Here is a 23837-nt window from a genome sequence, read left to right as displayed (position 1 = left end):
CATGCCTCTTACATCAGGCGTGGGAATATGGGTCTAATGCACTACCGTACTTCTTGTGAAACATTTTACTGAGCATCAGTGATGTAAACAGATGTTTTAGTTATCCGTAGCTTTCATCAATTTGGAAGACATGATACGCTGAGATGACTACTAAGTGTACACTGGCAATAATGTCAGTTTTATTGCCAGGGATGATGAACTGGGAACAAGGCCAGATCTATTCAGAGCCCAGAAACACAACCCTTACAACTCACAAACCAGGAAGTGTTCTCCTTTGAGGTGGCGAGGTGGTGAAAATGTTCTTTAACGCCTCTGATTCGAATGCGTCTCGCCTTCCTGTCAGGTAGGAATACGCTCAGCATTTCAGAGAGGGAGCTTTGCGGATTGAAGTCTGCAATCTTAACACTCTATCGCGTAAACCACCAAGAGGTGCAACTGCAAAGTATGACCTGGTCATCTGACGTGATGGAGGGTTGGTTGTTCATAAAGGAGTCACTGGGACGAGATTAACAGAGCAAGGAAATGCTGAGATAAAGCGTTCATCCATCCATCCATCCATTAACCAAGCTGCTGATCCGAATTCGGGTCGCGGGAAGCTGGAGCCTATCCCAGAAGTCCACAGGTGGGGAGACACCCTGGACAGCCTGCCAATCCACCACAGGGCCATTTATTATTGTTACTGCATTATAATATTTATAATGTTTTAGGTCAAATATATACTATATACTAAGACAAACACTAATTGATGCAAGATGTGAACCTTACCTAACTGTTCTGACGTACATATAATTTCGACTTACAGACTCATAAACGTAACTCCTTTGTAATGCGGGGACTTCCTGTACATAACATGTAGTATGGTGGTATGGCGTGGTGTGTCTGGGCCTGGATACACATCGCAGCAGGTCATTGCCTTGCAGGCGTGAGTGGGGGTGTCGTGGGTGTGATATCCCATACTACATGTGTTGCTGTACTACATGTGTTGTACGAAACATTTTGACAAAATAAAAATTCGGCACAAATGAACATGATAGTCGAAATACAATTCATATTTGCTGGAATAACTCGTAACTGACTGATAGAACCCCATAAGAACTGAAATGTGCCCAAGATATTTGTTGTCTGGCCTGTTCTATGAGTGTGCGTATACCCTTTTGTTTAACGTTTAGAGAGTTCATTCGATTAACGTTTTGACATGCAAAAAAGTAAAAAAATACAGCAGAGATAGTTTAGTTGCAAAATATATTTATTTCACTAATAAAACATCCAATTTCAAAATAGAACAGCACGAGGTACTACCAAGGTGACCCTGACAATGATTGGCATTGTTTTTTGGGGGTTTTTTTCTCCCCCAAGTTAATTGTCAAGTACAGTCATCCTTTCTGGAAGTACATATGATTTATTTTTTTCCTCCATCATTGTTTTTAAAATTGCTGATCACTAATGGACAGGATTCTCTGGTCCCAAAATCAAAGGTGACCTTCCATCATCATTTCTAATCATCCTTCCTATATAAGCAGGGTTTGGCATCAGGGTGACACCAGGAGCTTAACAGTTGGCAGGTCACTTTGTCCTTCCTTGGCTGTGTTTTAGCTGCTATGGCATCGCCTTAGGAGACGACTGTGCGTTTTAAGCGTTAGCACTTCACACAATGAAGGGGGTTATTACAATGAAGGGGTTATTACACCACTTCTCATTTCATAAGGAAGGAGGATGGACGGTCCCCTCCTACTGTCAAAATTTCAGGACGATAAAACAAAGTAAATAAGTCAATAAAGGAGCTTTCGATTACAAAGCGTAACGCAGGAGCATCTTAAAAACACTTCTGTTTGCATAAGCTGTCAAGCGAAAGAGTCTATCCGTAATATTTCTGATGATGCAACATGGGATTACATACAGGAGATCGTTGGGAGTATCAGTCAAACACAGGAAGAAGCCGTGGTCATGATGGAGCACAGCAACGAGCACTGTGTGTGTGCGTGTGTGTATGTGTGTGCGTGCACGTGTGTGTGAGCCAGGAAAGGGATTTTCTGATTCAATCGGGTGCGACGGGACCGACCGCAGAGTTTCATTAAGCTGCTGTGATCCCGAGGCGAACGGTCCGGCGGTCATTCGGAGATTACAAACAGACTGGCAGGCTGAGTATGCGGTCTGTGCTTCTGTTGTGCATGTTCTGGGTTTGCATGTCTCCCTCTTGCACCTTGCCCTCCCTCACAGATGGCTATATGGTCTCAACCTCTCCGTGGGCCTGCTGCTGCTACCCAGGGCAGTTTATGTCTCCCTGCTTCCTACTGGCTCTGCAGCATCTCTTTTAGCTGCCTTTCTACATTTGTCAGCATCAGCTTTGTGTGTGTGTGTGTTGGCTGGCTGGTTGATGTGAAGGAGGGAAACACACCCCACATTAGATGTCTCTGCGACATTGGCACCAAATGAGAAATAAGTATGTCACAGAGCCACTGTTGGGAGTGTTTCGTCTTATGAAATTAATTATGACAGGGGTACTTGTCTGGCTTATTGCCCTGCAGGGGAGCCAGAGATACTCGATGCTGCGAGTGCTCCCTCCCAGCGTAAGACATTGTAGTTGCGGGGCCACGGAGATTTCATTTTCCTCAACAACTGCGTGGACGGAGAGATACATGTGCTTTGTGGCTCACTGCCGGAGAGGTATTTCTTGGGGGTCTCGCTGAGCTTGGGGAGGAGAGGTCACGGGGGGTCAGGTTGGAGGAGGGGAAGAAGAGAGAGTGGACAGCGGGTGTAAAAAGGGTCGGTGGGGTGGGGGACGGGAGACACTTATTTGAAGGAAGCGCGGACGTTGCGACCCTTGAGGGGTTGAGGAGGGCGGTAGTTGTCCACCATGCAGCATTCGGCTTCACCGTCGGCGGAGAAGAGCAGGCAGCGGAATGCGGCCATCTGTCAGAGGGGACAAGAGACGGCGGCGCTAAGTTAGTCATTCCTGCTGACCTCCTGTGACTGTCACTCACCAATCACATCACCCGTCCCGCTGCTGACGCACGGCTAAAGTCTATACCTCACCCACACCAGTTCTGAGCTCTGGTTTGAGGCATGAAGCGTGGCAGTCTTTCTTTTTCTTTTTTCTTTCTTTTTTCATTGATGCTGGAGTCGGCCAGAGGAAAAAGTGGTGCTAGTGATGACGCAGTATAAAACGACCTATTTAAGGAATTTGTGGGAAAACTGGGGTTGAATGAGTCTGCTGCAAACTGTTTATGCAACTTTTCGTCAACTGAATGGAAAATGTGCAGCAGTTTACCACTGGCACACAAAAAAAATGGGTGAGGTTATAGGCGTTGATAATTAGAGGGCATTAAACACTTCGTAAATAACATGTTTGGATGTAAGTATTACCAGTTATTACTACCAGTCATTATGTGGTGTGCCAGTCTTGTATGGCACCGTGGCTAAAGGTTATGCACACATTTCATGTCTACCCTTGAGACACCAATCTACTGGTATGAAATAAGCATTTGACCGGGCAGTGTTGATTTTCACATGGCCCTAAGACTCCGGCTGCAAGGACGCCTTGAGAGGAGAGATGCTGTGCAGCTGACTGGGTACGCAGATTAATGAACGACAACCAAAAGTCAGATAGTCGTTTTACCCGCAGCCTCGGGTCTTATTTGAGTTGCAGTTTTCCATTATGTGTACTTTTGTATACTTTGTCCGTTCAGACACCTTTTTTTTTATGTGCGGAATAAACCTTAAGTCATTTCCTGTTTGAACTCCACTGACCAGCCATGACTCGGCTCCCACAGAGGAGAGTTTTATTCAGAATGTACGTAATACTGTGAAGAGACATCTGTTATTTGAATTATGGGATTTTTTGTTTTTTTGCTGAGACAGCAGTTCTCGTTGTTTATGAGTGGCTTTTCTTTTTCCGGAGGGGAAAATGCACGTACCTCGCTTTCTGCCGCTGTATTGCATTTCGTCCACTTAAGAGGGTCCCCCCCCCCTTCTCCAGCCATGCAGCTAATCTCAACAATCAAGTCCTTCATTTAGACAGTGATAAAGCAAGGGGATTTGGAGATGGGGCTTTTCTAGACTATGGGCATACAGCCATGTGTGACAGTCAAATCCCTCTACTACAGCTGAATGGGGTCATGTGACCCAGCCATACCTGCTCGCAGCTGACGCTGATTGGCTCTTTGCAGACAATCCAGGTGACGCTCTCCAGCAGAGGGGGGGTGGTCAGAGAGCCGTCGTATGTCCAGTAGTCAAGGCAGCCTGGCAGCAGGGTAGCCGGGTCGAAGTTGGCAAAGGAGGTCTGCTTACCCTGGCGACACACGGGAAGCAACAGTATGCTAAAGAGCAGCAGGCCAGTCGATCGTAGGATTGACCGGATTAGGCAAACAAGTCATTCACACTGGTTTATATATGACGGTGTAATTCAGATGTCAACATACTTTGGTCTTGATGGCTTTAAAAGCATCAAGAAGTGTCTGAAGATTGGGATTCGCGGCACCAATCTGAAAAACAATCATACAAACCATCCATTTATCCATTTATAAATCCATTTATATGAGTAATGATAAACGGTGTGCCATTTCACTAAGCCGATTAAAAGTAATGCAATATACAATTGAAAACATAACAGTGATAAATTGGCCGTAGCCGTTAATGCTGACCTTTAGGAAAACTCCTACAACAGCGAGCCCATCAGGCTGGCTTGCAGCTTCACCGAAGCTGGGGTACTTGGTGTTCCAATGCACCAGATGGAGCTAGGACAAGAGAGAGAGGGAGAGAAAAAAAAAAGAAGACAAAAGCCATTTGAAACCAGATTATTCAAAGATATGCCCTCTTTTCAGAGCCTTTGGAAGCCTGTCAACTCTGAGTCTTTTAGCTTTCGGACCTTTTGCACTGTGGTTCAGACCTACTGACACGTTTCACAGCCGCAAGCTTTTTTTCTGTTGCAGATGATGAAGTGAGACACAGAATTTGAGATAAGATTCTTTTTTTAAAAATCTGATCAACCGGATGACTGTAGGTGCTAGACTGATAGAAAATGAAAGAATAAAAACAAAAACAAAAAAAAGCGTTACTTTCACCCGAATAACAATAAAGTTGTATGGTATTGTGTATAAATGGTGCACTACAAGTGTACAGGAGGTCAGTATGATGGTTTCAGGGGGTCCTTACTTCAGCAGGGTACTTGATCCCGGCCACGGTGTGCTCAGAGCCCCGGTCGTCAGAGGCTCCCCAGTGGAAATGAAACTGCTTGAGTCTGTAGATCCCCGAGATGGGTCCATTTCTCAGAGCTGTGGACCAAACACAAAACACCGAGCCATTCAGCCTCCCCTGAGAACGACGCACTTGGCCATCCAAAAGGCCTTGATTAGTAAATATTAGGGGTGGGGGGGCTCGATTCGGTGCAAAACTGCGATGTTTAAGTCATGACAGTTTTAATACTGAGTCGTGGTGTTGAGGCACGATGAAAAGATGTGAAGAAGTTTGGTGCAATGGTTTGTGCATCTCTGTTTGAATCACGCTTGAATTTGAATCGTCTTCAGTGTTTACTCAGGGAAGGAGCCTCATGATTTAAGCTTTTGTAACACACGGGGCTTAAAAACTACATGATTTTACCGTACGTTTTCTTTGAATCACTGCAGTTTCACATCTACTGTAGATAATAGGGGCTGGAGCCTTAAAATGATAATATCGAGTTATAATATAATGTAGTGATATCTGAATAATAGTGTATTCATTCATAAATATGTGTCGAATTGGGACTAAAATGTTGTGGCGATATCGAATCTGGAGGGTTCCCAGTCCTAATAAGTAGTGTGCAACTTCATGAGAACACATCTTGGGCAGACTTTGAGATGCAGAAAGTGCTCTAGAAAAAGCTTTTGCAGATTTTGAATGGAAAAGGTGTGGGCCTATTGATAAGGACGTGTTTTCTTCAGCGAACTCGAATGAAATATTATCAGCTACTATTTCTCAAACAGGGGCAGGGAGATATAGCTCATCTAGATAATGCTCCCGCCAACATTTAATGGGATATCTAATGGCATAGCACCAAGGGACGTTTCGAGCGTTTAAGCTCTTCTTAAACTCCTGAAATGGGACTTGGTGGTATGCCATTAAATGTCCATGCGCGCGTTACCTAGTGTGCGGACTCTATTTTTCCATTTTCCGTGTGTTCGCCTGTACAGCAGCTAGTAATTGTCGTTTTGCTGTATGTGCTTTTGGAGACTCTTTGCAGATGTAACTTATTTCAAATGAAGCGTACACATTACCAAGGTGTTTTCTATAGGCAATATCTGACCCCCCCCCCCCCACACACACACACACACACACACACAGGCAGACAGACTTCCTATTTGATGGAAGCGTACTCAGTTCCTGTTGCGTAAGCGGTGATCAGACTGAGCGTCAGCTCCATTTTCAGATGGTGTCCAGGTATTGTTGAGATCAAACCTCCTTTCTGCAGTGCATAAAGGATCTATTTATAAAAAGCGTAGGCGCAGTGGCAGATAATCCTGTGTATTGTTCCATTTTCGGCCCTCTTTACTTGGCGCCATCCTCGCCTAACAGGATATTCGTTTTAATATTGCCTCAAATGAAAAGAGGGTGGATGGTTAGTCATGAAACAGACATGTGTGCTTGACTTTAGATTGATTACTTTGCATAAGTAGCCTCGATTACCTACAGTGCCTGCACACGAGCTGTGATGGTCTTCTCACTCCCACGTGGGATGCATGACTATGACTAGCAGGCTCAGAGCCCGTGTGTCATGGAAAGGGATGTGGTGGAAAAAGAGCTCACAAAAGGTCACGCTGCTTATTTATTCTTTGTTAGCCATATATTTATTCATGATGTGACGCAAGCGTTCACTCATTATTTGCTCCAGCAAAGGCAAATAATAGTTGACCTACCTAATTAGGGTAACACTTAACATTAAGTGCATGCAGGCCCTTAGAAGCCCTCATAAAATGCTTATTAACATTATTATGGGTTAATGAGACTATGTAAGTGTTAATAATAGCATTACCAACACGTTTTCGGCCACTAGGTGGCGCTTGCAAACGACGCAAAACATGCTTTTTCACACTCATTTTAGGTTGTAAATCCAATCTGCATAAAACTTTGCACTTAACATCAAAAGACCCTCATGATCAAATGTTATTACATTTTTTTGATAATTCATAAAACGCAAAAGGGCCTTATAAGGGCCTTATTACCTATTACCTAACACTCATTATAGTCTTAACACATATTAATGTTAATAAGCGTTTTATAAGGACTTATAAGGGCCTTATTACCTATCAACTAACACTTACTAGTGTTATTAACACATAATAATGTTAATAAGCATTTTATAAGGGCCATATTACCTATTAACTAACACTTATTATAGTCTTATTAACACATAATAATGTTAATAAGCATTTTGTAATGATTTATAAGGGCCATACTACCTATTAACTAACGCTTATTGCATGCACTTAACATAAAGCGTTACCAATTATCCAAAAATCAGGGTCAAAAGCTTTCACAAATCTCTTGATTTGATTTGAGCAATGAAATGAGATCGTAAATGGGAAGCAGGGCGCCGCCATTGGTTTGTTTGTCTTTTTGCACTACAGCAGTCGGTCACCTTGACTCTGTGGCTCCGGGGTTTTATTGCCTCGTCTAAATGCATAGGGTGTGCTGCAGCCGGGCAATACAAACGAAATCCTATATCACTTCCACGCTTATTGCAGCTCATTGTCAAACATTACAGGCAAATCGAAGATGAGCCAGGCTTGTTCAGTGTGGTCCCCGAGCACATTCCCATGCACTCCCAAATTAATGGTTAACTAGCTGCAGCTCCATACGCGCAAAGCAACCTTCGGTTTTTGCTCTCCTGACCTCACTGGGAATAAAAAAAACAACACAACAGGGTTGGTGTGGGAAAAGGTTTACCCAGGGGTTACGTTACTAATTCAATTGTCTTCACGCCTGCAGCCTGTTCCCAACACGATTGCCCCCCCCCTTTGCAAAACAAACGTTCTCTAATAACGTTAGAAAAACAGAGCCCCGGAATATGCACGTGGAGGCTCGTGCATTTACACCCCCGTCTCGTGCACCGTCGTTATTTATTATGAACGTTGCACTAACTTGAGTTGTCGTTGTCGTCAGCGAAGGTCACTTGGAACGAGTGTCCGTTGTTGAGGATGTCCATGGAGGTGGACGGGTCGTACTTGAGGCTGAGCGGCTTCAGCCCGGCGTCGTGCGACGCCTGAGCAGGTGCGATGTCGATGGGGGACTGGCGCGGTCCGTCGGCGACGGGGAAGTTGACGACCCATTTGTCCGGTCCTGAAACGACACAAGGACGCTGCAACGTTTTAAAACAGCACGTACCGGCATTGTGTTGTGTATTCGAGACATGGATTTTTGGCACATTTTAAAAAATATGGAGGTTACTAATGAAAGAAGAAGAAAAAAACGAACGAGAGAGCGGCAAAAATCCAGATTAGTGATTGGTCAAGGCGGTGACGAGCCGTCCTTCCACCCATTCAGCTGATACGTGTGGTATAAACAGGACAGCACTCGCAGCATATACGTGTAAAGTGCCTCACCGTTGTTCGTTGCGTATCCCCACGCGGTAGACATTTTTTATTTTTTTTTTAATTTTTAAATCTGTGAGGTAAAAAGGGTATCTAGAGCTGGAATCCCCTAAACTGCGACGGCCCCGAGTGCAAATCGGCAATCAGCCAGTGTCCTCCACTTGACAACTGGCAGGGCTTATATAGGCTGGCTGTGAATGGCAGGCTATGTCTCCCCGGCTGCTGGACACATGACTCGAGCAGCAGGGACCGGGAGGAGCGTTAGCGCAATACTGTGGATCGATGAGTCTCTCTCTCTCTCTCTCTCTCTCTCTCTCTCTCTCTCTCTCTCTCTCTCTCTCTCTCTCTCTCTCTCTCTCTCTCTCTCTCTCACACACCCTCTCTCCCTCTGTCGTGCGTTGCAGCCCCGTGCTCTTGAAATGCGATAATAAACTGAGAGCTACTGTACATGTGCGCGTTACACTGAATCGATGAGGATCTCTCTCTCTCTCTCTCTCTCTCTCTCTCTCTCTCTCTCTCTCTCTCTCTCTCTCTCTCTCTCTCTCTCTCTCTCTCTCTCTCGTCTGTGAGGCAACCACTGAATCGATGAGGCTCTCTCTCTCTCTCTCTCTCTCTCGCGTGTGAGGCAACACTGAATCGATGAGGATCTCGCTGTGATTCTCTCTCATGCGTGTGTACGTGCGTGCGTGCGTGCGTGCGTGTGTGACAGCGTGCGCATTAGCGCCTTCCTCAAATGAGTCGGTGAATAATTGCTCCATCAACACAGCCAGACCGCATCCATTATCAGCCCATCAGCTCTAGCAATATTGACAGAATCAGGCAGTAGATCGAATGGAATTGTTGGTCTGCGTCTGGGTGTCAATTTTCATCAGTTATCGCAAACTAGTAATCAGATTGCATGTCACCTTCTTTTTGAGGTGTGTTTTTTATTTTTTATCGAGGCTGGGGATTCTCGAGGATTACAGAATTTGTGGGAGTTACATAAAGTGTTGAAATGGGAAATGCGATTCCGTTGTGAAATTCTCGACAAATCTTGGTCAATAATAGGCTAACAAAGCCTAGTATCACACAATGCCTCAGAAGACGTGACAATATATAGGCCTTTAGTTGCATCAAAAAGCTGCGTGACTTTCGTCCCAGATTGGCTGCATGCCTTGAGTTGAGCTAAACTTTGATTTGTACAGTCACAAAGTACAAAGCTAGAGACACATTGGCACGAGTATTATTTGTTGGTCTTTTAGTTGTTGTACTCTGATTACACCCGGCCGCCAAAAAATTTAACCCCCAACGCGGGGCTCTAGCCACGATCCCGAGATTAAGTCTCGTGCTCTCGCGAGCAAGCTGCGCGTTGCCTTTTGCGGAAGATTGAGTGCAAATCGTAGATAGATGCAGTGTCCTGTATGTGCACCAGTATTAAAAAAACCAAAACAATAAACTTGTTGCTTAAACCTTGAAATTTGATTCTCTCAATATCTCATTTAAAAAAAAGAAAAACAAACCATAACCTGAATCCACCGGAGATGTGTAGGCCATGGCCATCTTCACCCAAGTTAGGCAACTACCTTCCCTGGTGCAATTTGTATTTTAGTTATTGCTGACGAGCATGCATTATTAGATTGTCAACCAAATAAATTGTCAGTTCACCCACAGCTTATACTACTATCCACAATTATGCACTATTTTGCACTAACTGACAAAAGTATTTAGCGGTTATCCGTTGAGAGAGCAGTGCGCCGCGGTGACAGCCGCTGCTGTAAGAATGGTGCGCTGCTGCCACCTGCTGTACATCAGTAAAACTACAAGCACCTAGAGAATCCAGTTGCTGGAATTTCACACTAAAGAAAAAAGGCGAGACGTGAAAATAAAGGTCCTGCTAAAGTGACCAGGCGTGTCGCTTTTTCTTTGTACTGTACAGCATTTTAACACTTTTCCACATTTCTCGTATTCTGAAGCAAAATAAGAAAAATATTTTTTATAATTATCCAATAATGATAATAGCTATGGCCCTGTGACGGTCTGGCGGCCTGGTGTCTCCCCGCCTGCCGCCCAGTGACTACTGGGATAGACTCCAACATCTCCGCGACCATGAGAGCAGAATAAGCGGTTCGGATAATGGATGGATAGATGGATGGATAATAGGTATTGGTGAGGTGTGTGGTTGGAATGACGGATGGGTTCAAGGTGGAGGTGGGATCACATCAAGGATCGACTCTGAGCCCTTTCTTGTCTGCAATGGTGATGGACAGGTTGACGGACGAGATCAGGCAGGAGTCTCCGTGGACTATGATGTTCGCGGATGGCACTGTGATCTGTAGCGAGAGTAGGGTGCAGGTTGAGGAGAGCCTGGACAGGTGGAGGTATGCACTGGAGAGAAGAGGACTGAAAGTCAGTGGGAGCAACACGGAATACACATGCGTGAACGAGAGGGAGGACAGCGGAATGATGAGGATGCAAGGAGTAGAGGTGACGAAGGTGGATGAGTTTAAATATTTGGGGTCAACTGTTCAAAGTAACGGAGAGTGTAGAAGAGAGGCGAAGAAGAGAGTGCAGGCAGGGTGGAGTGGGCGGAGAAGAGCGTCAGGAGTGATTTGCGACAGAAGGGTACCAGCAAGAGTTAAAGGGAAGGTTTACAAGATGGTTGTGAGACCAGCTATGTGATATGGTTTGGAGACAGTGGCCCCGATGAAAAGACAGGAGGCGGAGCTGGAGGTGGCAGAGCTGAAGATGAAGATGCTAAGATTTTCACTGGGAGTAACGAAGAAGGACAGGATTAGGAACGAGTATATTAGAGGGACCGCTCAGGATGGACGGTTTGGAGACAAAGCAAGAGAGGCAAGATTGAGACGGTTTGGACATGTGTGGAGAAGAGATGCTGGGTATATTAGGAGAAGGATGCTGAATATGGAGCTGCCAGGGAAGAGGAGAAGAGGAAGGCCAAAGAGGAGGTTTATGGATGTGGTGAGGGAGGACATGCAGGTGGCTGGTGTTACAGAGGAAGATGCAGACGGCAGGAAGAAATTGAAACGGATGATCCGCTGTGGCGCCCTCTACCGGGAGCAGCCGGGAATAGTAGTAGTAGTAGTAGTAGTAGTAGTAGTAGTAGTAGTAGTAGTAGAGGATCCAATAATGACCTTTCCGCTCTCTCATACAGCAGTATGATTGGTCGTAGTCAAACGCGTTCTTCAGTCAAAAAAAAAACAAAGAACATTTTAGACCCTCTAATTATTTCTATTGGTCATGCATATTTCGATTTATTATTTAATCTGCTATTCAAACACACTGTATATTTTCGTGCACCGACTTTGGGCAAAAACAGCAAGCCCGAACCTGTTTCACCGTGTTGTGTTTAGAAAGGTGGACTGATAAATCCGTCCCGCACTGTCCCGCAAAATCTCGCTGTTTTGTCCTGCTGTTTGCAGACCGTTACACTCTGTGGAGGACACAACTATACTTCTACCAATTATAACAATATAAACACCAGTGCTTTTGAGTTCTGTCCGTACGACGTCAAATATAACATACTCTTTTACCAACTGGAACGTGCTCTTAACTGGAAACTGGAACGGAACTCCGCAGACAACGCGGGACCACGACAAATGACGAGCCTCCCCTCCGGCACACGTTTGAGTGAATATCAAGCGCTTCTGTCAACAAGCGGTTTGGGGAAGCGTCCCAGTAAACATCTGTGCTTTTTCGGAGTCCCTTCCTATGAATATTTGCCTGTATAACTATCTACACGTGAGTCTATACACCGCTTTAGAAACTGTATAAGTCGTTTTGTGTTTGTGGTAGATTTCCTTTTAGTGCTCTGGCACAGCAAGTAAACTGAACCTCTTTCCCACTGAACAAAAAAAAAAAAAACCCACTTACATCTTGCTTTTGTCTTTAGTGGGAAAGATGAAGATCGGCGTTCACCCCGGCAGGGCATGGCTCTGCAGTAGCCACGGGTATTTCTCGGCTCCGGCTCCGAGCGGCAGTGATGGAGACAGGACGCTCGGGTAGACGCGCTACTTTTCGCCCCTTGGCTGGTGTCGTGCCAGGAGGTGATGTCCGCCAAAAGCCGATTGCCGCCTTGTGGCTGAAAGGTTGTTTCTGCCTCAAAATAACGTTAACTACATCTCAAAGGCAATGCCTTGTTAATTAGTATTTAAATGAATAATAAAACGGAATATTTGAATACACTGGGGACGGCGGTCGGGTTTTGGCGGACGGTCACTTTTTGACACAACACCATGCGACACTCCGGGAAAAAAAACAGAAAAAAATCTACTCTACTCTACTCTACTCTACTCTGCTATATATGTCTTATTTATAAATACAAGATGTTAAAGTTGACCAGTTCTCTACGTGTTAAATTGACTGATATATTTCTCTGTATAATATTTTGTAATTATTGAAATGTGTTCAATAAAACAAAAACGTATTCGTCTGCTGCCAGTGAGGAGTCAGTCACATATTTCTGGCGGGTTTTACGGTTTAAACCCCCCGCAGATAGGCGTTTATTTTGGTGGAAAATGTGCGTGGGGGTTATGACAGGTTTGGTAGGAACCAGGATTGTCGCAGACAAAATACGTCACGGAGCGCAGCCCGATTATTATAGTTCACCAACCTATAGCAGATACAAGCCACGCCTTATTGCTGCATTTCAACCAATCAAATTTATCATAGACCCCGCCCACAGTGTACAGTAGCTTGTAGGTAAAGGTAAAAAGCCCTTTACTCGCAGTGTTACCGAGGGCGTTTGGGTTAGATTTAGTGTATGAGTTAAAATCTAGGGAAGGGTTAAAGAGAGAATTAAACATAACCCTCCGTCCTTCACAATATTGTGAACGCAAAGGTGTCGTTGGCGTAAATCGCAGCGACAGGGCGGGACGTCTGTCTAGGTTGGTGAACTAGTAATTATCCTCTCGTACACGAGGTTGTCTGTCTCTGCAACTCCAGGTCGCTCTTTGGACGTTTTGTGAAACTTTCAAGAGACCTTTAAACCTTCCCACTCACAAAGGATTTGACGTAGGTAATGATCTGATCATAGTTAGACTTCCGAAACATACACACGCTCACAAGACTTACGGTTGTTTCCGGTATTTATTTCAGTTTTGTAACTGCGAACGTGAGTGACCAGCTGTGGTTTAACTGTTTCTCAGTGGAGCCGCAGTCACCGGTGTTGTGGTCAGTGTGTTAAATGGATGGGAGCGCGTGAGGACGTACTGGGATTCTGTCGGCTCTTGCGTTTCGTTTCTGTGATAGTGGAGTGCACTTGAAATATCAAGAAAAAGATTAGAACAACGCAGGTCTAATTATGGGATTTCCTCATCTACAACACTGCCTTTTGTACATTATAACTGGTCAAACAACCCATTCTTGGGTTAGCTTATTTGCTCAAGGGCACTGGAATTCATTGTGAAGCAGTTTTACATGGGCATTGTGTTGGTTTTGACCCACTGCAAGGAGGTGTGACGTCAGTTGTCTTCCCTGACGCAGTACAGTTGGTTGTACAGAAGGTCTCCAGGTTGCATTTGCAGGAAACCATGCGAGACTTGATATTCCAGAAATGCATGTCTTGTTTCACTTTCATCCTCTGTTGTTTATGCCTAAACTGATGGTAAACTACAGAGCACTTGCCACTGCAGCAGTAAAATGCCTTTTTGACAACAGATTTATGTTATGTGTCACTTGACGCCATTATGGTATATTTCTACAGCCTTTGTCTAACACTGGTTTGTTTTTACTGGGTGGTCTTATGGTTTAGCTTGATATTGAAAAAATGGGGGTCACAAGTATGTTTTGTTTTTTTCCTTCTTTCAAATGTGAATTGAGATTTTTTTGAGCTGACCTGTAGCCTTTCCCCTTTGGCAAGTCCGTGGTGTTAAACGGTGCCTCTTTCAAAATGTGTTCTCTGGTCAGCCTGGTCTCATGGGGTGATGCATCGGTTGATTGATTCTAGGTTGTCACTGAATACTCTTAATATGCCACTTTTCACATGTGCAGCAAGCTTATGTGACCAGTTTGTAATGCTGTTGCAACCAACACAGAGAAAACACGAAACAAAACATTGGCTAAGTCTTGAACGTGGAAGAAGGCTTTGACACAAACCTACATATGAGTGATGTTTTCTCCCTATGTTAGGTAATCATGGCGAAGAATAAACAGAAAGGAAAAAAACAGAACGTCTTTCAAGTGGCAAACAAGAAAATAAAGCCCAAGAGCAAGGCCAAACCTGTCAAAACAACGCTCAAACACGTCAGCTGGTTACGTCTTTTTGTTGTTTAAATATATCAATATATATATATTTTAGGCCTTCCTTGTTGCTTATGTGCTAGACTAACGTTTTGGCTTCTCAGATCAACGCAGTGAAAAACGAGAAAGTGGAGAATCTCAATCAAATCTTCACAGAGGTCCAGAGGGACGTCAAGAGTGTTTCGAAATGCATTGCACCTAAACCCAAGACACCAGCAAAGGTAAGATGGATGCCTTTTTAGAGCGGCGTCGTCTTGAATGTTTTAAATGCTGATCAAGCGGTGCGCATTTCTAACTCTCACATCGTCCCCATAGGTTGTCAAAGAGCCGCCGAGGGAGTCTGTAAACGTGGACAGTGCTGCCCAGCTCCTCTCACAGTTATGAGAGACTCTGGCAAAGCCACAGAACATGTGGAGGATCAGAGCTGCTTCCTAGGTGAAGTTCCCGCGTCTTTGAACCTGTGAACAAACTGTCACATGGCATCCGGTACAGCTGTGGGGAGATGTGATCGCATTTTAAAAAAAACTAGACGTCTTCACTGTATGGAAAGGGAATGAATGACATGTGTCATGGAAGCATTTAGCATTGCATTAGCAGCAGACGGTTAGTGGATGGACAGCATGGCATACTGCTAATTGTGATACTGTGTCAGCATGGTGGCAGATTTTTATTTTTTTGATTGACATATAATATCCTTTTGTTTTTGAGATTTGGCTTAAAGCTTATGCATTGACAAATTTTTTATTAAATGAATAATGTGTTAATATGGTTATCTGTCATGCAAGCATGGATAAATATGCATTCAAAGGTAACATGAAGGTTATTTTCCAAGATAATCTCCACGAGAGACGTTTTATTTTGCATATGCAATTTCTAATCCTTATCTCTGCATTTGATGTTGGGTACCGTAAGGGGCTTTTCCAGTGTGTGTCACGGCAATTCAAGCTAAAGTGCTTTTGTATGTAAAGCTGCACTCCTGAAGATTTACATGCAAATACATGGTCTATTGGTACTTTCTGTCATGAGTACTTTTTTTAGTTGCTTTTTGCAATGTTTACTGTCAGAGATTACTTTTTAATGGTGCTCCCCAGCGGGGAAGATGCTTATGCAACAGTGCTAGCTAGCAACGCTCATTTCATTTCAGATGGATGTCTGATTTGAGGTGTTCAAACATCTCTTGCCGTTGTCACCACAGGTGTCAAGTCCATTTTATATGTAGTATAGCCCAATATTACAAATTTGCCACAGTGGGCTTTACAGCAACACAACATCCTGTCCTCAGACCCTCGCAGCGGATAAGGAACGACTCCCTAAAAAAAACGCTTTAACAGGGAGAAAAAATAGGAAGAAACCTCAGAGAGGGCAGCAGAGGAGGGGTCTCTCTCCCAAGACAGACAGACGTGCAGTGGATGTTGTGTTTACACAATGTACAGAATACACCATTGAAAGAGGATAACACACGTATAATGGGAATTACAAGATATATAAAGAATGTGATGAGGGGGATGCCAAGCTGTGTCCAGGTGGTGACCACCGTCACCATGGAGACCTGGGAGGAGGACAGACTGCATGTACACAGGGGAGACACATCACACCACACACACAGGAGAAGAGCAAGGAGACGACATCATTCAGAGAGAGAAAAGGCGTGAGAGGAGAGAACAGTCGGCAATAGTTAATAAGCTATATGCTATAAGCTCGTCAGCAGAACAGTGGTTTGGTAAATTAATTGAAACACGAAACCGACCCGCCATGCACTACAGGTTGTGAAGCACTCAACTTAAAGGCAACTAATTGTAAGTTAAGGCAAACAGATGAGTTGTAAGTTTGGATTTAAAGGACTCAACAGACTGATTGTCTGACGGCAGCAGGCAGGTTATCCCACAAGAACGGGGCCTGATAGGAAAAGGCCCTGCCACCAGCTGACCTCTTTTGAACTGTGGGTACACACAGGAGCCCAGTATTTGGAGAGCGGAGAGCTTGAGATGAAATGTACAGATTAAGGAGATCAGACAGGTAAGATGGAGCAAGCCCATTTAGGATTTTATAAGTCAGCAGAAGCACCTTGAAGTCTTATCTAACACGGATAGGAAGCCAATGAAGGGAAGCAAGAATTGGTGTAATATGGTCAAATTTTCTAGTTTTAGTTAGGATTCCAGCTGCAGCATTCTGAACCATCTGAAGACTTCTAGTGCTAGCATGTGGCAGACCTGAGAACACAACAGTACAGTAATCAAGTCTGGATGTATTGCATGTATTAGTGTATGAATAAGTAGACACGTTAGCCCTTGGCTAACGGGTCGGACCCTATAGTCGACTGGTTAACGTTTTCGCTTGCGGTGCGGGAGCCCCAGGTTCGCGTCCTGGCTGTGGCGATTCGCGGGGACGCGAAACTCGCGGATCAATAGGCTCGGTAGCTAACGTGTCGGATCCTTTAGTCGAGCGGTTAGCGATGTCTCCCGCAGTGTGAGCGATACAGGTTCGCGTCCCGTTCTCGGCAGCTCCTGTGGCCCCTCCCCCCCGAATTCGCTACAGTACAAAATGTTCTGAAACCGGTGTAAAATGTCGTTGGGCGTTCAAATTAATACCAAAAAAAAATCATGCCAAAAAAATGTTGCGCAGCATTTAGTATGACGTCATTATATAGACTATCTCTTAGCAACCCCCAACTTTGCCCGACTTCCAGCGTCCCTGTTTAAACGCATGCATTTCCGTACTTAAAGGAGGGGAGAACACAAAGCAGATATTATGGGGTCTGCGATGTGCACTACTGACCTTTTAAAGCACTGGAGGATATTGTCACAGTTTCACAACGGCGAAGAGCTGCAGAAACCGTAGCATCCTTTATGCACCCAACATCCTTTAATTTCACAACTATAATTACAGAGCTCTATGTGCTCAAAACCCATGCCATATGCATCTATTCACGTTCAGAAGTTGCAGGCTTGCATGAGGGAAGATAAACTGCTGCAGCTTTTCCCCCTCCAGCTTATTCTCTTGGCAGGAGACAGTTGTTAGTATGCAGCTGGCGCATCCTGCGGTAGCAACCTGACATCAGAGGTCACAAGTTGTGTCTCTGGCAACTTCTGACGGAACTAGTCAATAAATGTGGAGTTGACTGACTAGAAATATGAAATCGGTAAACACGGCAGACTCAGGCTGGTCAGACACTGACAGCAAACCAAATGAATTATCAGAGTCAGAATCAGAATGCTTTATTCATCCCCGAGGGGACATGGGGTACATTATGCGTTTGATTTTCAGAGTTAGACGAATGAGATGGGGATGTTAAAAGGTCAGTATGGATAAATAAACAGAGGGATCCTATTTACATTTGAAGCTGCCCAGAGACCTGACGTGGATGACTGATGTTCCACTGAGTGGCTTCCAAGTAAACAAGTATTTGAATATCTGAATGTGAAAATGGGTTGTGCTGCCGGGGGAGGGGGGGAGCAGAGATGTTCGGGAACCTCTCCTCCACTCCAGAATCGATAAAACTTACAGACGTTACAGAAACAATTCACTAGATAAATGAATGTTGGTATAAAACCGCAGCACATGGAGCAGATTTCCTGTGAAATACAGTGCATTAATCCCCTTTGGGCAGATGAATATATTCTTAAGAGTTGGGAAGGTCTCTTGGCAAGGGATGATGGTTAGACTGAAGTGAGTGTGCGTGTGTGTGTGTGTGTGTGTGTGTGTGTGTGTGTGTGTGTGTGTGTGTGTGTGTGTGTGTGTGTGTGTGTGTGACGGATGCAACGTTAAGGCATCAACCTGGAAGCAGACTGCTGTGAGCCAGATGGCTGCAGCCAAAGCAAAGCACAGGCAGCAGGGTGGCATCGCCTTATTCCCAAGAGATAGGATGCCAACACACGCACACGCACGCACGCACACACCATTTTAAAGGCTGAGCACATTACGGGGCACCTTAAAGAGGAGGTAATTTAGTGGGTGCGGGTGGGGGGTAATAGAGTTCAGTTAGAGTCCATCTTAATTTCTTTAAAAGCTTTCCGCAAAGCTTATTCTCAAATTGAAGTTCACTTCGCTCTACTTGATGTGTCGACGGAGCAATTATAGCGCAGCTTTGATCAACCTGTGACGCTGAGCCTCGTGTCGAGCAACGGCAATCAAGGCACGGCGCTAATGACATTACGCTGAGTCATGCTTCATAATTAAATGCAAACAATGTCTAATTGATTTTGTTAAAGTAACATTCCCAAATCAAACAGCGTCTAGGAAAACGTCCCAGCCCGTTTGGTTGGCGTGGATTAGTCAGCCGGTTAATTGAAGGCGATCGGAACTGTGGCGTCTGACGGCTGTCAGTTTGATCAATGTCCACAAGGTGGTGCTCTAGATGAGTTTATCAGTATGCGCGGTGGCAAGCTGAGGCGTGTGTGTGTGTGTGTGTGTGTGTGTGTGTGTGTGTGTGTGTGTGTGTGTGTGTGTGTGTGTGTGTGTGTGTACTTGTTCTATCTTTGTGAGGGAACATTTGAAGTTCTTAACCATCCAAGTGAGGACATTGTGGTCGGTCCTCGCTTCTTTGCGGTCCTATTTGAGGGTTCGGATGTGGGTTTAGGGGGCGGCACGGTGGTGCAGTGGTTAGCGCGGTCGCCTCACAGCAAGAAGGTCCTGGGTTTGAGCCCTGGGGGCCGTCCCGGGTCGTCCTCTGCGTGGAGTTTGCATGTTCTCCCCGTGTCTGCGTGGGTTTCCTCCGGGTGTTCCGGTTTCCTCCCACAGTCCAAGGTCGGGTGAATCGGCATTACTAAGCTGTCCCTAGGTGTGTGTGTGTGTGTGTGTGTGTGTGTGTGTGTGTGTGTGTGTGTGTGTGTGTGTGTGTGTGTGTGTGTGTGTGTCCAGTGACTGCTGGGATAGGCTCCAGCATCCCTGCGACCCTGAGTAGAATGGGCGATTTGGATAATGGACGCATGTATGTGGATTTGGGGTCAATGTTAGGATTAGGTCAGGGTTAAGGTTAGACATGACGTAGTTCTGATGGTTAACTTTAGGGTAAAGGGCTAGGAAATGAATGCAGTCAAGTGAGGGGTTCTCACAAAGATAGACGTGTGTGCGTGTGCGTGCGTGCGTGCGTGTGCACGCGCGATGGGGGAAGAGATGCGCTCGCCTCACTGAATGCCAATAAGAAACTGGAGGCCCATTTGCAGCATGTCACTCCCACTGCACAGCTGGGTCTTTCACTTTGACCGGGCGCGCCGCAGAAGGTGACCGCACTGCGCATGCTCCCTGGGACAGCAATAGGGATCGCTGTGTGAGCTCATCTGGCGCTTGCCTGCAGTTTTCTCTGTATACCTGCTCCTTTTCAGAAGCTCTCACCGCTTTACCGAGTATCTTACCCATCGCTTGAAATACTGATGTAAGAAAAACCCGAGGTTTATCTACTATTTTCTGCACATCATAATCCAACTCTATATAAGGGGACTGATCTAGATGCCCGGATGATGTCATCCAAAAGATATAATCTATGATATAATGCGTGCTATGACAAACCACATTCTGATAACATCTATAACGGAAGTCATATGGTAATTTCTGCAATGGCAATTTTAAATAATGGTAATAAACTAAGGAATTATGTCATTTATTAGCATACATTTGTTTCATTTTTATGAACAAGACTCCAAAGATATAAAAATACTAAAAAAAAAAAAGTTAAAAAAAATTGCTTTTCTATGGAGTGGAGTGGACTCAGTTGAAGGTCATTAATCATAGGAATATGTAATAGATTGCATGAGTCTCTGTCAATCTGCACCATAATCTGAAACGCTGGAGCTCTGGTTGGGGTTTCTTTTACCTCCAGCACTTTGGGCATGAACTTCATCATCACTGGAAGACTTGATTCATTTTATATATGTAAAAGAAAATACCCCTCTCACCCTTTTCCGGGTGGTGTGTGTCTTCGGGTGGTGTGTGTCCTCTACCAGAGGCCTGGGAGTTTGAGGGTTCTTCGCAGTATCTTAGCTGCTCCTAGGACTGCACTCTTCTGGACAGAGACCTCAGATGTTGTTCCTGGAATCTGCAGAAGCCACTCTCCCAGTTTGGGGGTCACAGCCCCTAGTGCTCCTGTTACCACTGGGACTACTTTGGATTTTACCTTCCACATCAGATCTAGTTCTTCCTTCAGCCCTTGGTCTTTCTCTAGCTTCTCATGCTCTTTCCTCCTGATGTTGCCGTCGCTCAGGATTGCTACATCGATCACTACTGCTGTCTTCTGCTCCTTGTCGACCACCACAATGTCTGGTTGGTTAGCCAGCACCTGCTTGTCAGTCTGGAACTTGAAGTCCCAAAGGATCTTAGCTCTGCCATTCTCAACCACCTTTGGTGGTGTCTCCCATTTGGACTTGGGGACTTCCAGTCTGTATTCAGTACAAATATTCCTGTCCACTATCCCAGCCACTTGGTTATGCCTTTCAGTGTATGCTTGCCCAGCTAGAATTTTACACCTTGCTACTAAAGTGCTGGACTGTCTCAGGGGCATCTTTGCACAGCCTGCATCTTGGCTCTTGTCTGGTGTGGTAGACCCCTGCCTCAATCAATCTCGTCCTGGATGCCTGTTCTTGTGCTGGTATGATCAGAGCCTCTGTGCTGTCCTTCAGTCCAGCCTTTTCTAGCCACTGGTAGGATTTCTTGATGTCAGCCACGTCTTCTATCTGTCGATGGTACATCCCATGGAGGGGCTTGATCTTCCCTGATACCGCCTCTTCTTCTTCCTCCCCACTCTCTGTCTTCTGCTGCCTGAGGTACTCAATCAGCAGTTCGTCCTGGAGGGCTCTCTTTCTGATGTACTCATGGATGTTCCTTGTTTCATCCTCGATATTGGCCCTGACACTCACTAACCCTCGGCCCCCATATTTTTGCTTATAGTACAGTCTCAGACTGCATATCTATCTATCTATCTATCTATCTATCTATCTATCTATCTATCTATCTATCTATCTATCTATCTATCTATCTATCTATCTATCTATCTATCTATCTATCTATCTATCTATCTATCTATCACCCGGCCACTGGGGATGCACAAGCCAGTGCATGTATGTACATATGTCTGTCTATATATATGTGTGTGTGTGTGTGTGTGTGTGTGTGTGTGTGTGTGTGTGTGTGTGTGTGTGTGTGTGTGTATATGTATATATATATATAAATTGTAATTTAATTTTATCGTATTCACATTCCACATATTTTACTCAGGATCTCTCCATTTTGAAGTCCCCCCGAAGTGCTGGTGTCAGCCTAGATATGCACATCAGTATCTAGACATGTACCCATCAGGTTTCATCATGCTCAGCTAACATCCACACTGGGGTTGTGTGTTTGTGTGTGTTTGGCTACATAGGTGTTTGGGAATAACTGAGAATACGCCGTCTGGCCGGAGTAGGAGAAGATGGGCATGCAAGCACTGTGAAAGGATGAGGGATATTTTTGTGCTGCATGATGTGGTGGGATAGACCTATCTAAAAGATAGACCCTTGCTATGGGCACGCACCATATCTAACCAACTGTACAACCACAAAATGTGGGTTATACTCATCATACGTATCATGACATGTCGTAACGTATCTCAGCGTAATTCTGAGGTTTGTTTTGGTGTTGTGTTTTGAAAATGTAAAGGTTCATAGAGGTTTAAGTATAGGTCAATACAAAAAGTAGTGATTGATATGGTTATTATATTAGATAAAAAAAGCCCCTGAGCTCTGAATAGAAGGATTTTTTAAATTTTTACTTGAATCTAATTTCTGTGGAAATTGCTCCAGTATTGCTCCTGCATATTCCACGATGCAATAAACAAATAAATAAACAAATAAACAAACAAATAAATAAAAAATAGACACACCAGAAAAAAGACCTGAAATAAGCTTTAAGTAGCTTCAGTTCATACAGGTTAGGGATGCATGGTGTAAAAAGAAAGGTTATCAAGGTGTGTAGAACTGAAAACGACTAGTGCCATGAGTAGGCTGATGAGTTTTAAATGCTTTGGGGGTTTTTTGGGACCGATTCTTTCATAACCTCTCCGAACAATCACAACTTGTCATCCGTTTAAATTTCTTTTTTTTTACACTTTTAAAAACGGTATACAGATTGCATCTGCAAGACAAAAAAAAATAATGCTGTCAACACAGTTATAATTTCAAAATCAGGGCCTGAAGTGTAATTTGGCTGCATGAAACGGCTCAGCATAAGCCCGGGCATGTGCCTCGTCTGTGAGCGGAGCCAACATCCCCGCGCCACATATCTGGATCAGCACCAAACGACAAAACAAACAAGCAAACAAACCAACAACCCTCTGCAGCTCCACTTTCCATCTGCAGAAAAAACACGCACGCACACGCACACGCACACGCACACACACACACACACAGAGCGTCAGGCGACTGCAAGCTGTTTGGCTCATAGGGATGGAAATAGGTTTTACACTTGAGAGAACAGAGAACAGACTGCTGCCTTGCTTTAATGGGATCCCGAGCGCGCGCCGCCTGTGCTGCTGGTGAGGCTCCACGTGCAGGCAGACGGGTTGCTTTGTGGCTGAAGGACGGATGAGGTAGGAGAGAGGTGTGCGCCATGGTGGTGGTGGTGGTGGTGGGGTGGTGTTCGGGGTAGATAGGTGGTGCATGTACACCAGTGAAGCGATGAGGAGAGAGCTTTTCTTCTTCTTCTTCTTCTTCTTTTTTGTAAGCACACCTGTCAGAAGACATGCACAAGGTACATCTGTTCCCCCGCCTCAGATGTCAGAGAAACACAACGCACGCGCTGCTCCCCGTCTCTGCCTCCTCTAGCCTGGCTGTTTGTCTCTCGGAAAGACTTGCTGCGTTATTTGTCATTCACTGATTCAATTGCCCCGTTCTTCTTTTCCACAGCGGTTGATGCATCCCCCACCACACACACACAATCGGTGGGCCCATCGCTGTCATACGGCGTTTGAAAGTACAAGGTTTTTTTTGTCTTGACGTTGTCTCCCTTTTCTCTCCCCACACAGTCAGTTCAAAATACAAAAAGAAAAACAGTGCACTAGGATGAGCATAT

At 44.9% G+C, this 23837-nt stretch overlaps 2 protein-coding genes across 5 annotated transcripts; one reads left to right on the top strand and one right to left on the bottom strand.

Moving 5' to 3' along the window:
* Positions 1-1235: 1235 nt before the first annotated feature.
* On the bottom strand, positions 1236-8705 carry LOC130129547 (carbonic anhydrase 1-like). The gene is made up of 7 exons (XM_056299115.1): positions 8577-8705; positions 8116-8313; positions 5152-5270; positions 4641-4733; positions 4419-4481; positions 4133-4288; positions 1236-2910 (listed from the first exon to the last, which is right to left on the bottom strand). The coding sequence occupies exons 1-7, from the start codon at positions 8608-8610 to the stop codon at positions 2791-2793; spliced, it is 783 nt and encodes a 260-aa protein (XP_056155090.1). The 5' UTR covers positions 8611-8705; the 3' UTR covers positions 1236-2790.
* A 3501-nt stretch (positions 8706-12206) lies between these two features.
* rbis (ribosomal biogenesis factor) lies at positions 12207-15807 on the top strand. Of its 4 annotated transcripts, XM_056299728.1 has the most exons (5): positions 12236-12302; positions 12454-12562; positions 14691-14804; positions 14906-15022; positions 15117-15807. In XM_056299728.1, exons 3-5 carry the CDS (start codon positions 14697-14699, stop codon positions 15183-15185), a joined length of 294 nt encoding a protein of 97 aa, XP_056155703.1. In that variant the 5' UTR covers positions 12236-12302; positions 12454-12562; positions 14691-14696; the 3' UTR covers positions 15186-15807. The 4 variants fall into 4 exon arrangements, with proteins under 4 accessions (XP_056155700.1, XP_056155703.1, XP_056155702.1 ...); XM_056299725.1 differs by lacking the exon at positions 12454-12562 and having other exon boundaries at positions 12207-12302; XM_056299727.1 differs by lacking the exons at positions 12236-12302; positions 12454-12562 and adding an exon at positions 13440-13574.
* The last annotated feature ends 8030 nt before the right edge of the window (positions 15808-23837 follow it).

This window comes from Lampris incognitus, chromosome 19, assembly GCF_029633865.1.
Source record: "Lampris incognitus isolate fLamInc1 chromosome 19, fLamInc1.hap2, whole genome shotgun sequence".
Lineage (NCBI taxonomy): Eukaryota > Metazoa > Chordata > Actinopteri > Lampriformes > Lampridae > Lampris > Lampris incognitus.
This window is presented reverse-complemented; position numbering and strand designations above follow the sequence as displayed.

Bases quoted from the DNA above. Each gene is read 5' to 3' on its own strand.
- LOC130129547 (XM_056299115.1), bottom strand. From the start codon at position 8,610: ATGTCTACCGCGTGGGGATACGCAACGAACAACG. The intron at 5,271-8,115 runs GTTAGTGCAACG...TTTGGTCCACAG, and splicing joins TGACGACAACGACAACTCAA to CTCTGAGAAATGGACCCATC. The intron at 4,482-4,640 runs GTCAGCATTAAC...ATTGTTTTTCAG, and splicing joins TTGTAGGAGTTTTCCTAAAG to ATTGGTGCCGCGAATCCCAA.
- rbis (XM_056299725.1), top strand. From the start codon at position 12,273: ATGAATATTTGCCTGTATAACTATCTACAC. The intron at 14,805-14,905 runs GTCAGCTGGTTA...TTGGCTTCTCAG, and splicing joins TCAAAACAACGCTCAAACAC to ATCAACGCAGTGAAAAACGA. The intron at 15,023-15,116 runs GTAAGATGGATG...TCGTCCCCATAG, and splicing joins AACCCAAGACACCAGCAAAG to GTTGTCAAAGAGCCGCCGAG.